The sequence below is a fragment of the Polyodon spathula genome, chromosome 30 (assembly GCF_017654505.1).
Source record: "Polyodon spathula isolate WHYD16114869_AA chromosome 30, ASM1765450v1, whole genome shotgun sequence".
NCBI lineage: Eukaryota > Metazoa > Chordata > Actinopteri > Acipenseriformes > Polyodontidae > Polyodon > Polyodon spathula.
The window spans coordinates 5,224,097-5,238,948 of NC_054563.1; the positions used below are offsets into that span (position 1 = coordinate 5,224,097).

At 35.8% G+C, this 14,852-nt stretch overlaps 1 protein-coding gene across 1 annotated transcript; it reads right to left on the minus strand.

Moving 5' to 3' along the window:
* Nucleotides 1-1,363: 1,363 nt before the first annotated feature.
* Nucleotides 1,364-12,063, minus strand: LOC121302841 (uroplakin-1b-like). Its single transcript, XM_041233110.1, has 8 exons — nucleotides 11,960-12,063; nucleotides 8,291-8,380; nucleotides 5,189-5,389; nucleotides 4,828-4,902; nucleotides 3,721-3,855; nucleotides 3,105-3,284; nucleotides 2,731-2,814; nucleotides 1,364-1,977 (listed from the first exon to the last, which is right to left on the minus strand). The coding sequence occupies exons 2-8, from the start codon at nucleotides 8,360-8,362 to the stop codon at nucleotides 1,930-1,932; spliced, it is 795 nt and encodes a 264-aa protein (XP_041089044.1). The 5' UTR covers nucleotides 8,363-8,380; nucleotides 11,960-12,063; the 3' UTR covers nucleotides 1,364-1,929.
* Between the last annotated feature and the right edge of the window lie 2,789 nt (nucleotides 12,064-14,852).

Here is a 14,852-nt window from a genome sequence, read left to right on the forward strand (position 1 = left end):
CTTAAGAAAAGCTTTGTAAGTCTGCTTAAAACCTGTATGTATTTTAAACATAAATCACTGCTGGCCTATGTGTAGTCATTTAATGAGTAAGACTTTCTGGCTTTGGCATAATTCACCAAACTGCCACAAAAAGAGAGAAAAGATTGGATATGCATTGAGACAGAAATGCTCCGTGAGAACTGATTATTCCCACTGTACACTATCCATTTAAAACTATAGTATACACGCCGTTCTGTAAAATGAATGAAAAAGCATGGACTCCACTTTCCAGTCCAAATTCTATATTCTATATAATCTCAGAAGGGCCCTGAGATGCTTAGCATCTGCAACAAACTGGAACACCCAGATTCTACTTTCCACCCATATTACAACATCTCTTTTGCAAACCAGTCCATATGTCAGAAAATGGCAATGGCAATAAGAACCAGTTCTACCTGAGTCAGCGTACTTAAACCAAAGCGGTTTCTCTGTAAAAAAGGTTTCAAGCGGCATTTTTTCAGTATGACATGCCTTGCATCGTAATTCTTGTCTACAGCTATCGGTCTCAAATACCAGAAATGTAAAACATGCGCTACGTTTGATCAGTTGTATATCACTTTGTAGGAATTCAGGCCTTAAGTTATTTCGAAGAGCAAGAATCTTGCTATATCCAAGTTTAAACCATCTTTTAAACCATTGCGTATATATTTAAATTATTAATCATTTCATGAGGTGTCCGCTGGGTGCTTAAAACCTATAACCCAAGCATAATTAGCTCTGGTTTCATAATTCAATACTTAAAACAACACACATTTTAGAAAAATAATGTCATCTTTCTTACCCTACAACAGTCATAACAAGACAGTTTGTGCAAGGCTAACTGTATATTAATTTGACATTCTAATCCATGCAAAACCAGTTATTAAGTCTTCTGTATAGGATCCATCCAGATATGCATACCTTGAAGAATAAGTAGCGGGGTTCCGAAAAATGTATAGTTATACATCCCCACGTGTTGCTACAACTGTTTAAATAACTTACAAGTAATTTTTATTTTCATTGTTAACATCTGGACACTTATAACTAAAATCTTTCAAAGCTCTTTCCAAGATGCCCGCTCTAGTGCACCAGGGTTGTCCTCTAAATCACTGCAGGAAGAGCGATTAAAAAAAAATAAAGTAAACATAACAAGTGCTCTGGCTTTTCTGTTCTGTATTACATCATGGATCGTTATTGCATTGTTACCGGTTTGAAAAATGTGGGCAATTTCTGAACCCCGCTCGCTACTTCCTTTTTAAGTGCTGAACATTTAATCCAATATTCAAAATTCCAAGTCTTTAATATGACTGACATAATTCATATAAAGAAAATAGATCACCAAAACTTGCATGAGAAATTGCACTTTATTTTACATTATCACTGATTAATAAATGTGTGATTATTTGACAAATATTGGTCAACTGTCATCTCAAACTGCACAAGACAAGTACTTAATGGGGTTCAGTTTTCAATCTAGCAAACACTGTTACAACCCTATGGCAATATAAACTCCAAACTTTCCCTCCCTTAAAATAAATCCAAACTATACAAATATGTAATGCTCAATATTTAATATATTCTCACTTTTAAAAAATTCCTAACCATTGTTAATTGATGCAAAAATAACACATTTTAATTTGTCTTTCAAGAAGCACAGGCGAGAACTACAAAATAGATCTTCTGTTCTATATGTCTTTACCTAGATTTACAAATTGTATCACTACAGTCAAAAAACAAAAATAAAAGTAGAAGGGAAGGATTTCTTCAGTAGAAACTCAACATGACCAATACTTCATAAGTTTAGTTCATTGTTTTCCTTAATCCTCCATATTGGCAGATAAATGGTAGATTAGTAGTTAATACAGTCTTTATCCAATTTTTGTAGTTTTGTTCTCCCTCTTGACTTCATTATTAGTTGAGTTTGACATAGTAGTATATCGCCCCAACGATCACAAAGAACTGCAAAAAAAAAAAAAAAAAAGGAAAAATCCAATTATTTAAAATCACACACGTCTCGTATATAAACACCACGAGTAGTAGTGGCAGAAGCAGGAAACTTAAAAGTTGTCTGTCCAGAAACAAAAGAAGAAATTATTTTTGAAGACTTCTGTTTCTACTGTTTTGTACAGGTTAAGGATTAAACAAGCAGTAGAAGAGGCTCACTATTAGTGAAGGGTATAGTATATATAAATAACATTTACTGATACAGATATCAAATATGAAAAATTCGAAAGCATTTACACCAACTACAGTAAATAAAACTGTATCACTTGTACTGATTGTGCTAAAAGTCAAAGAATCACAATCTAAAGTAACAATTCACGCTAGGTGTTTCAGAAGCCAACACTGCTCCCTATTTAGTAAGAAATGCAGAAAGTACAAAATAAAAAGCTAATGAACAACATACTGAATCAATTAAGAGGCTAACGTTTATGCATTGTGTGAATGGCTAAACATTTAGTTGCATAACCAAATCAGATTCACAGTTTACCTTGAGTTATCTTACAGAATGCAATTCTACAGTGAATTCAAACTATTAAGATTTGAAGTATTCTTGGATGAAGTGATGTACATTTCAGTATGTGCTTACCCTACATATACTTTAAAAAAAGAAGATGAGCACATTTTTAAAACAATATACCAGTGGTCCATTACTTTCAGGTTATATATGTGTGTGTGTGTGTGTGTGCGTGTACAAGAATGAATACTTACAGTCCAACACTGAATTGCAAATCCAAACCACCCCACACCCCAGGCTTGTCTTTGCAACGGTCCACCCATAAAATCAAAGCAACCCTATGAAGAAATTTTTTTTTTTACATGAATACGATTGCAAACGTACACAAAATAACAGTTTCAAAACTACAAAACGGTGTGCTGAAGGAAACATTTGAGCAACAATTGAATCTCAATACAAGCAAGACTTTCTTACATTATCATCATTTGTTAATATTATTATTAAAAACACTCAATCTTCATTGAATTGTATCCAAGGTGTTCATACCAGAACTTTCACATTAATATATCTATCTATCTATCTGTCTATCTATCTATCTATCTATCTATATAATAATTAATTTGGTTACCCTTGTGTAAAGGAAGGGCTGGAGTCCAATTTTGCATGCTTGCAGGTTTGTAATCTGCCCCTGTGTATCTTGCTGACAGCACTGTCTTGGCCAAGGGAAATCTGCATCTGAATTCTGTGATCTGAACTCAGAGGTGTAATTTAACCAGTCTTGGGGTCCATAGACTCCACAACAATTTTGCTGGAAGAGAAATATATTTAAAAAAAAAAAAAAAAAAAAAAAAAAAAAAAAAAAAGGTGTTAGACCACATTTCTAATACTATAAAATTATAGAATCCACAACTGGGCATCATTGACCAATAGCTCAGAGTGACAAGTGAAAGGCTCTGGCAGATTCCAATTAGGGGACAGCTTGAACGGGGCAATTTTACTGATGACAAAACGTACTCTTTATTGAAGTTATCGTTTCAACTTCATCATGGTGATGGGTTTGACCCACATGCACTCAAAATGCAGTTGTGGCAATGGATGACAGACTGACGGATATACATTTTTACAAATTAACTCCCAGATGCACATGTAGAATAGTTTTTTTTATATAACTTCAACTCATTTGTCAAATGTGATATATTGAAGCCCACGGTATCAAGGGAACTTGAATTGACAATGGCACGTACTTCAAACATAAAACGGTTCCAGGTACGGGTGATGCCAGTGGTCATGTAGATTTCATCCAGGGTGCTGGGGATTTCATCAGGCAAAGGCTTGTTGTACCTTCTGAGCATCTGCTTCAGGAACATGTTGGGAACGAACTAAAATAAAAACAAACAAACAAATACTGTGGTTAGAGGCCTAAAGTAGTTTAAATGAAATCATTATAATAGAATGTATATTTTTTCAAGTACTGCCCACAGTTAACTTGAAAACATCTTTAATTTCTGGTTTTGGAACAATAAAAATAGACTTTTTTTTAAACACATAGGTAAACAGCTCAGATTCAGAAAGTAATATTGCTGAGACTGCATGGTTCATGTATTATAAAATATGCTGACTTAAACTGGAGACATCAGAGACACTTTCACACACAAATACCAGTATTGAGCCATCTCAGAGACGTCTCACATTCTAAAAAAGACCCATTCACACAGCACAAAACCGTGCTCTCTATGCCAGTATAACAACATCATAAGCCTTTCACAGTCAAAGGGATCACGAGAGACCTACTTTCAAACATGTCAGTCAACAGACTGGAACAGGAACCACCAGCGTCTTTGGTCGAAGAAGTGAATTTGGCTGTGTTTTGTTTGCTTTTAATTTTTAATTATATTCCACAATATAACAACCTGTTAACTGCCAGAACCGCAGGAGCTCCAGGCACACTGTAGGTCTCACACTGTATTATAGTATCATCATAAGAAAGATATTCCAGCTGTGCAGGCAACAGCAGAGCAAAAGGGAGTTAGATATTTGCTTTAAGGATGCTTGTGTGAACACCAACAGATGCTGTATTTTTATATGTACGCCTGGCAAGTTGTCTTTAATCCACACCCATATAACTTTTCACACAGGCTGGTAAGACTGGTTTATGCTGTCTCTGAACTACCTCGCTAGGCAAGTCAGAGTCATCATAAAATATGTCTGCTCTATGTCGGCATAGGCAATTTATGCAGCCCAACATGGTGTCAATGCTGGCTGTGAGCCGTAATAACTTCTGTGTGTAAGGGGCTTAGGAGATGCAAATGATCTAATTATTTAAATAATTTAAGTAAATACTGAATACTTACATAATCTCCGTGTGTTATAGCTGTAATACATGACGCAGTTTCGAAGCAAAAGATGAACACCATGAGAAGAAGGTACTAAAGGAAAGAAAACAAAATCAGGTGACCAAGCCTCCATTTGGGGGAAGACACACAATTTCAATTGACATTCTAAACTGCGTATATAGCGTACTACTTGCACTTACAAATTGAAATAAAAAAATGTCTAATGTACAAAGTGTTATTTAGAATCACTGACTGTGTATAAATATCTAACTTTGTGATTCAATGCATTGTATTAACTAAGCATTCATAACCAAGTCAATCAATCCAGATAATACAATGCATGAGCCTGTACTGTACATTCTGTCCTGAAAACACTTACCACCAGCAAGAGAATCCGTTTGGACTTCATTATGCAGTACATTCCGAGAATGGAAGTACAAAAGTAGGCCAGTCCAGTGAACAGCCCAATCCAAGTGCCTCTGAAGATGGAATCATTGCCACTTTCATAGACCATGGTGTAAATTAAACTGTGATCCGACAAGAAGAAGATGCACATGGCAGACAAAGTTATACCCAAACACTAGAAGAAAACAAAACAGAAGTTCCATTATACCAACAGTGGAATCTCTAGTCCAAACCATATAGCATTGAGGAATTATGGGTACGTCCCTTTTTTTAAATCTGCACAAGGTTACATGAATCTCTTTTTTATCTTCTGCCTATATCCACTCTATACAGCAGGTACTTGACAGGAGATCTTTCGTGATGAATATTTTGCCAGACCAGACAATCAAGATTCAACTGCATCAAACTCCATCATAAAGTGCTCTTGTGATGGTAACACACATGGAATATATTTCTATACTAGAAGTAAGGAACATTATGTGCAGTACTATAGATTAAGGGTCCTATTTTCAAACATTGGAAATGTCAGATAATACAACTGTGAACGTAAAAAAAGTAGGTTTTTACTTTAAGTTGATAAAAGCAAGTACCATACATTTAAAAAAAAAAAAAAAATGTATCCAAATTCTCTTTACAGGTTTTTAAAAATCAGACCCTAGCAGCTGGTTTCATAGATAATGATTAGCACAAATTTTGGACTAGCTAATATTACTTTAGGTAAGGTTGTCAAAGACCTGTGTCTAATCATGGTCTGTGAAACAAGCCATTTCTTTCTTGTCCTTAAAAATACACTACCGTATTTGAAAACACGTCAAATGTTTGATGAAGTGTCCACCACTCCCAAAACATCCTTTGAACAGCGTGTAGAAATTACGCAGTATTACCTGGCTACCTACTGTCAAATCTTTCATTGATGTATAAAAACAAAGTGTAACAGCAATACAGCTTGTTATATATGTTAACAACCAGCTTGTTGCCAAGGCAACTGAAAATTCATCAAAGCAAACAACAACAACCTCCTGAAATTCTCTGTCCTTTTCTTCCAGCTGGATTTGATAAAGGAGTGCCACAAGTTACACCCATCTCCTACCAATTGTGGTGACAATTACTTTGCCTTAAACATTAAAACCTTTTTTTCCCACTATTTAAAACTAAATAAATGAAATGTTGGGGTTATGCAATGTTCCACAGAGGGTCAAACAAACATTTTTACAGTTATATTAATAATCCAATTTGTTTAAGTAAATGTCCTTAAATCTTCTTGTAATAACAAGAAGAATGCGTCAGGGAATTCAACAATAGGTTTTTTGTTTTGTTTGTTTTTCTGTTTTTGTTTTTTAATGTTTGAATTTGTATTTATTTTGAATGACACACTTGATCCAAATCATTATCTGGCACTGTTCTTGGACCAACAAGAACAGGCATGTTGTATTCAAAGACAACATTTTCATAATAGAAAATGACAATGTCAAGTCATCAATTTTCAGACAAGTTTTGCTTATTGACGCTTGCCCTTTTGTGTCTACTCACAGTATATTGAGAACCTGTGTCCCCCATGGTTGACGACAATATAAAAAAAAAAAAAACATAAGACTGCTTTCAGGGTCAAACAGGACCGTTAGTTTTACCTGGCTTCTAGTCTTTCACTCTACTTACTGCCTCCACATTAATTATACAGTAATTTGGTCAGGATTTAGTCTCTGATTATGTTAAATATTTCTTTGTAATGAGGTATTCATACATTAAAGATTGATTATTCTTAATTTGTTACTGCTTTATTAGTGCTAATGAGACAGAAGCAATGAGTTACAGCTGATTAACCATATTACAAATACTCACAAGGTTTTATCATAATAAGGAGATAGACAAGAAAGGTGGAGATTTTGAAACAATGGTTAATGGCAACGGGCTGAGTTTCTTTTGATGAACCGTTCTCTTTGATGCATGTTATTCACTTCTCAATGGTTAATTTCAAATAAAATGCAAGTACAACATTAAAACTAAGAAACAAGTCAAGTGACATAGTGGAATCTAATGATCTAAACCTATTCTATGCAGGTCACTGTATTTCTACTTTACTAAAGAGCACCAGTGTTATGACACTGTTTATTATAGCTTTATCTTACTTTAATTACTGCGTAATTACTACTTTTTTGGACTGATTAAAGAATTAGTCAAAATGTATGTATGCTTTATTAAAGTTTTACCTCAGGATTAAAGGTTGAGTGTTTTAATGTACAGAAGAAAAAAACCAACAACGGTTACTACCAGAACCTCTCAAAATAAAACACTTATAGTTTTCTTTCGTTATGGTCTCCACAGGAAGTTACATTTAGGAAGTAGGTTAAGTAGCTGGCAATCATAAGCCCCTTTCACACTGACATGTTCTACCCGGGTCAGGACCCGGGGTTATGAGGGTCGGCTATGTGATCTCATACTGCTTTTGAAGAAGCAGGGCTGACCTGGGTGACAGAAGCAAATACACAATGCGCGTACCAATGCCTTGGAAGCAGCTTGTTATTGACTCTTCCATCCAAGCTTCTCTGGATTGAACTGTCAGCCCCGATGTCGATTACAGCAAATGTTTCTTCATCACTGCTGGAAACTGGCACATTGTATGTCTCAAAACAACAATAACATGGCTAAACAGAAATGCTCCTTGCAGATGCAAGATCTTCGCACAGGAGTGGCTGTTATTTAATCTGCTTACAAACGTCCGTCATGCATTTTGTCTCACTCGACCTGGGTCAAAGCGTGTCGACCCACATCCTGATGGTACGACCCAGGTATGTGGTTTCACACTATGTGAGATTGTGACCCAATAGCCAGAACCAAGATCGGAAGCCAGGTAGGAGTGCCAGTGTGAAATGGGCTTTGTCAAGAACTTGTGGTCAGATGAAGGCTGGTTCTTCAGAATAATCATATGAAGTATTTTCCAGCTAAACAGCAGGACAGAGAAGTGCACTGCAAAGAAATACACTTTTTCCACCATTTTTAATTTTTTTTTTTTTTTTTTTTAGGAGCATCGCCACTAGCTTTTCCAAGAATACTGTTCACTTATACAGTGGTGACCTACCATAATCATTGCATTGCCCAGGATTAGCGTGATCTGAAAGCAGCGGACTAGTGAATTTCCCTTGGAGGTCATGGTTAGATCTCAGACCACCTATGGTAAAAACAGAAACAAAAAAAAAAATACATGTCAAGAGAAAATTACCCTGAGGGGAAGAAGAGGAAAAAAACAGGTTAAGGCTTGCATTAAACAGAGTTTGGATCAACAGCTTTTTACAAAGTGATCTTGAACACGACTGACATGTCACGCATTGCAGAGTAACAAATCAGACCCAAGGCAGCAAACACCTGTGGTTATAGAGACGGGAAGAAAAACAATATAAAAGAAGGTGCTAAAAGGGATCTATTTGGAATAAAAAATAAATAAAAAATCAATATTGGCACAGACATGCAACACAATCAGAAGTGTTACACCCACAACTGTTACATTTCACAGCTTTACATAGTGTAGTCTTTATCTACTCAATTACATTTCTTCCTAGAACCAGATTCACTTCTTTGTAAGATCACCGAGAATATGAGAACAGGACAAGTTCTAATGCATTAAAATAGATTCTCAGGTTTCAGCATCATCACTTGACCTTTCAGAAAACAACTGAAGCCTCACATAATGAGCAGATTTGCCTTGTTAAATACCGTAATCAGTCAAAACTTCACCTCTGTGGGAATCAAGCTACAGAGAACAAACGAATATGGAGGACAGTTGAACAGACAGTAATATGCATCCCTGATGCAAGTGTACTGTATCAGGAACCAACCATCTTAAATGTTCCACAGTATAGGAGAATGTATATGCATATATAGGACGTTAGGACAATCAAAATGAACAACAAACTGTTGGAGAGTTAATGAGAGGAGACTGTGAATACAAGTAGAATTACATGTACCTGTTTGTCTTATGTATGCAGTTTTCTGCCTTTGCTTTATCTTATTTGTTAAGGAATTAACACAGTAGAAAAATAAAAAGCTGAACTTTTATTCAAAATCAATCTGACATGAATCATTTCAAAGTGCACCAAACCATAATCCAAAATGCAAGAATCCCAGACTGAGCTTTTATTCCAAATCGATCAAGTTTTTTCTTTCGTTGTTTTTTTCTTTAATAAATTTTGCTTATCGCAGGGTTGCTGAACAAGCCGAGAAACAAAGTGCTTTTTCACAACCTGTATTCACGACAGAGATATGCCTGCATTACTGCTTTTTCAAACAATCAATATAGTTTCCAGCAGCATAAAACGATTTTCATTTCGGAGGCAGTTAAACAGCACACGCTTCTTATGAAACCAAAGAGTTGACTTCACTGTGAGGTGGCATCCCGTGCGTACAGACTGGGATGTTGACAGTGTGTGAAAATCCTTAACGCTACAAGAATGAGCCTTCAGTGGATTCAGGGCACTGTGGGCCACAACCTATGTCACAAAAATTTGTAATTTTTAAAAGGAATCCCAGGGTTGAACTATTTACTGTTTATTCGCTTCTCTCTGTTTCACAACAACAAACACTCCCCTGTCACTGGTCTTTAGCCCCAGTTAGCCCCGCCTCATCCAACTCCACGGCCAATCACCAGCAGCTCCTGTAGTATAAGTTTGGACCACTATGCAACACATTGTTAAGAAAACTGAAGGAAATAAAAGCTTAACCAGGGCATAGTTTTATGAACTGGGATTCAATAACTAATAATCCTGCCCTAAACTTAGAATGAGAAAATAAAAGCAATATTTTATGTGCCAGTATTGTAAACACCCAAGGTAAAAAAAAAAAAACAACTTACAACTCTGGAAATAAATGTAGTATTCTTTATTATTATTATTTAAAAAACTACTTCAGAATTGTACTCTAATAACATCCATTAGGCCTAAATCTGTGGAGTTTCAGCACATCTCTCTATTCAGACTTGGTTTACAGTAAACAGCAATGGGACTGTCACACCCAGGGCAGTGCTCCTCAGTGTTTAAAATTACAAAAGGATGAGCCATTGCTTTGAGACTTGTGAGCAATTTACTAGATTTACTTTTTCAAATGGATACTGCTTACAATGGCTGTTAACCACGTCTGAGCCCAGCACCATTATTAAGAGACCTATGCAGCAAAATGCTTTTCACGAAAAAAAAAAGGTCATAGGACTACAGTAAATGCAAACTCCATTTCAATTGTGCACAGTAGTGTTCCATAACAGTATTGATACCAGACACTTCAAAACATGCAGCTTCATAAGATTGTGTCAACATCACACCAGCAGACAATTCACAATGGACAGAAATTCCAAGAAACAAGTTCTTACAATAATCCCGAAAGATAGGTAAATCAAATCTAAATGACTATTAGGACACATCTACTAGGTTTGTTCCACAAAGTTATGTCCAAAAGGTAAACAATTAAAGCTGTATAAAATATATATAAAAACACACAAGATATGCATCAGGCCTGCAGTAAGGAGTACAAGATTTGCTTTTTTGTTTTTGGACTGGCATCCTTTAAAAGGTGCCAATCTTCTCGCTAAACTTGACCAGCAGCAAACCAAGAGTGTGCAGCAATGAAGCAACAGCTGTGGAATGTGCCTCCCTCCCTTGTTTTTCCTTCAGCTTTATTATTGACTGGTTTCGTTAAAAAGAACAGTATCGCTATTACAACATGACTAGATGGGCCAAACTTGTTCAACAACATTCATGGCATTTTTGCAACTGAAGGGGGAATACTAGGGAGAGAGAGAGAAAAAGAGAGATCTACTTAACCCAACATATGATGTATCTCAGGAACTGAACCCAGGAATGTCAATTATTTACTGACAGCGGGGGCTGTCAATTGTGTTTTTATCGCAATAGTCCAGCAAATAGTATTCACTTCAAAACGGACTGCCTCCATCCCTATTGCGCCTGTTATTATTGTTAAACTGTACACACCCGTGACAGAATACAAACACACAATTTACACCTGTGCTTACATCTAATAATGTTCAAGTGGATGAATCCACTGTCTTTATTTAACAAGTCCTCTTTAAACGCAAACAGGTAGATTGGTATTAAATAGTGTATTAACACTGTCCATTATGGATAGCTGGCTATATTTAAACTGGCACGTTATGGAAACGGGCACAGTATCTGGGTAAGAAATAACTAACCTTATAGAAGGTGATAATCCGTTAAAAGTTTACTGGTAAAACTGGTATACATTCGTGAGAAAAAAAAAAAAAAAAATACATATTAAAACAGCACACCCATGGACAGCTCTAGTCTAATGTGGAAAAAAAAAAAAAAAAAAAAAAAACATTGTGCCGACTTTCATCAGTGTTGACCTGTACACACACAGCGTGTCGCCAAACTTCAAATACACTGAACCGTGTTTACAACAAGAATCAGAATTAGTTGAACACTAATGCGACATTATCACAGTTACAGGTAGCGCCGATGAAACACAAAATGCACCCGACTGTTGAAATAATTAAAAGCGAAGTCCAATTACCAAACGGGAAATGTAATAAATAAAATTAAATACTGTACATAAAACTGATGGTTATTTAAAAACGCAGACTTATAAAGCAGATTAAACAAACGTGATAACATGTCAATAAAACACCAGAGGGAATCTGGGGCTGATGTTATTATATACATTTTTTTTTTGTATTAAACACAGAACAATTCCAAATACAATACAATCAATAAAAACACAAACTCACCTTTTAATACGAAAACTTGGTTCAAATAAAACAGAGTACTACCCAGTGCACTTATCACCTGCGAAACGGGTTTAAAAAACTTCAGTCCAACTTTTTAAAGAGACCACGCTGCAAGACAATGGAGCTCATTTCTGATTGGCTTTCAGATATCACATGGTCCTTGTACAACCTGTTTGGGATGGGTTTAGTGGGTTCCTCGTTATTGCGCAGTCAATAGTTCCACCATTACCCGAGGACTGGAGAAACAGGTAATTTTGTAAAACTCATCCTTATGAAACTAGGGCGCGGCTAAACTTAAAACATTGTATCGTACAGAGTGATGATTTTTCGTCTCATTGTATACAGGTGTGAGACGGTGGAGGTCAGTTGTTAATTACAAAACAGTTAAAATATTTTTAAAAAAATTGCCTTCATGAAGAAAAGGAAGAATTGGGATGAGCCACGGTGTTCTGCACCTTTTGGCAGGACCTTAGTATTGTGACGCGTCTCCTATTTATAAAGAGGGATGTTTAACATTGATTTATGTATATGGAAAACACGCTTGTAATAACATGACTGTTAGGAGCTACAGGTAGTGACGCACCTTTTTAAATCTGTGCATAGGGTCGTATGCATTTTGAAAAACGTTCACGTTTTATATTTGTTAGCAGTGAATATAAGACGGTTTAATTTAGTACAACTTTCAATGGTTTACCCTTCAATGTATTTCATTAGGAATCATCCAGTGCTCCCTGTCCTGTTTGTGTACTTGCCCTTTAGTTGAGACACAGGTGCCAAAGCTTACTCCGTCTTTGATTTGCAGTTCATAAAACCCCTTTGAACTGTTTTAGAGAAGGTTTGTTTGTTTATTCAAAATTTTCAAAGCATTGTTTAATTTAAACTATAAAAAATGTGTATAAACACTCTTCAAAAAAGCTTTAAAAGCAGTCCCAGAAGGACACCCTTGCCTGCGTTAGAATAGTGATAGAGGTGCCTGTGATTTGGGAAGGGCTTCATAGCAGGTATTCTGTAACAAGTATTTCCGCAACAGTAAGGCAAAGAACACTTTAACTTGACATTCCAGAGCAGCAAAAAAAAAAAAAGACAGTTCTATGTAAAAAATGATTATAAGTTATGCTATACTAAGGCACTAGCAGAACTTTTTGTCTACCTAAGTTAGTTTTCTTAAGTTTTTATTTTTTATTTGAATGTTTTTTAAATTATAGATGGATCAGATAGGATGTTTACTCGTGGCGGTTATTCTAACAGACTTGTACATAATTTAAAAGGTTTGTGCTGTCAGTTTTTTTTTTTTTTTTTTTTTTTTTGTTTGTTTAGTTTTTTTCACTAAATGTAAACCGAAGGAACTGGAAGCTTTTTGTGGCACTAGCAGACATTAGTGTGATGTTATAAATAGCTTATGTTAGGGTTTAAATTGGGGGAAATTCAATCATTTCACCAAAGAGCAAGCTCTCTAGTTGAGAAGAAATGATGTTTCTTATGCTGGCGTTAGTATTATTAACTCATCAGCTGGTAAATGGTGATCGGTAAAGAAAAAGAAAGGCTGAAATGTTGGCAGTGCAAGTTGTATGGTATGTGATAAGTCATTGACGTGTCACCGTAGATTTCTTGATGTCAGCACTGAACTGCATTTTAATACCAGACTGCAAATAGTGTGTTTCAGTCAATACGTTGCCAGTTTGTACCTTTGTAAGTTTGCATTGTGATTTAAGACTTTTAAACCAATTATCAAACTATCCACCTGGAAGCAGCTGGTAAACAGAACCTACAGTATGCCCATATGTGTTTGTGATTGGTTTATGGTTGTTGTTATGCATAGTACAAATACAAATAAACAAATACAAATAATTGAACTTGCCTCTTTTTATTGTTATTATTTTTAGATTTTTATTACATTTGTTTTAAATAAATAAGGTTTCAATACAAGTAAATGACAAAGACATACAGTATTGGGGGGGGGGGGGGGTAATTTATTAATTGTAATCTCATACAAACAAGACACCACCCAAACGCATAAAACAGAATTTATAATTGGAGAATCACATTAGGAAAATTACTAAAGTATCACTATCATTTGAGAAACATAGTTAAACTTAGGCCTGTAATTTCCATACCTAATGCTGAGAGGCTAATGCATGCCTTTGTTTCATCTAGAATTGATTATTGTAATGACATTTTTTTTCTGCTGCCCCAAAATGTGTGGTATCCCGCTTGCAGCTTGTTGAGAATACAGCCGCCAGAATTCTGACTAAAACAAGGAAAAGTCAACAAATTACCCCTGTTCCGGCCTATTTGCACTGGTTCCCTGTAGAGTATGGAATTTATTTTAAAATGTTGTTGTTAATTTATAAAGCCCTGAATGGATTAGCATCCAGTTATTTCTAGGAGTTACTGACCCCCTGTCTTCCAAATCACACTCTGAGATCACAGGATTTGGGGCCAGTGGTTATTCAACAAAATTAAGATGGGAGGAGGGCGGGCTTTTTCTTGTAAAGCTCCTCTATTGTGGAATACTCTGCTGCATCTGTCAGGGACGCTGGGACTGGAATGAATTGTAGAAAAAGTAATACATTATTATTAAGAAAACATGTCGTGGGTTAATAAACAAATAAAATTGGTTCAGCGATAATGTGTTCCTTTAAGTAGAGAGTACTGCACCATAAGATTAGAGAATGAGGGGTCGTTGTTCTGTTCTGTTTGAAATTCAGCTAGCTTGATTGAGGTTTCACTGTAATTGTATTGCATATGGCAGTCAGTCATTTGTGTGATTGTGTGAACAGAGGACATGGGTTAGCAATTTGAGCTACCCCAAGCTTTCCTATTAATTTAAGTAAGAAACATATGATATATACTGTCTGGTCACTTTATTTGGATATGTTTCTAATATTGGGTT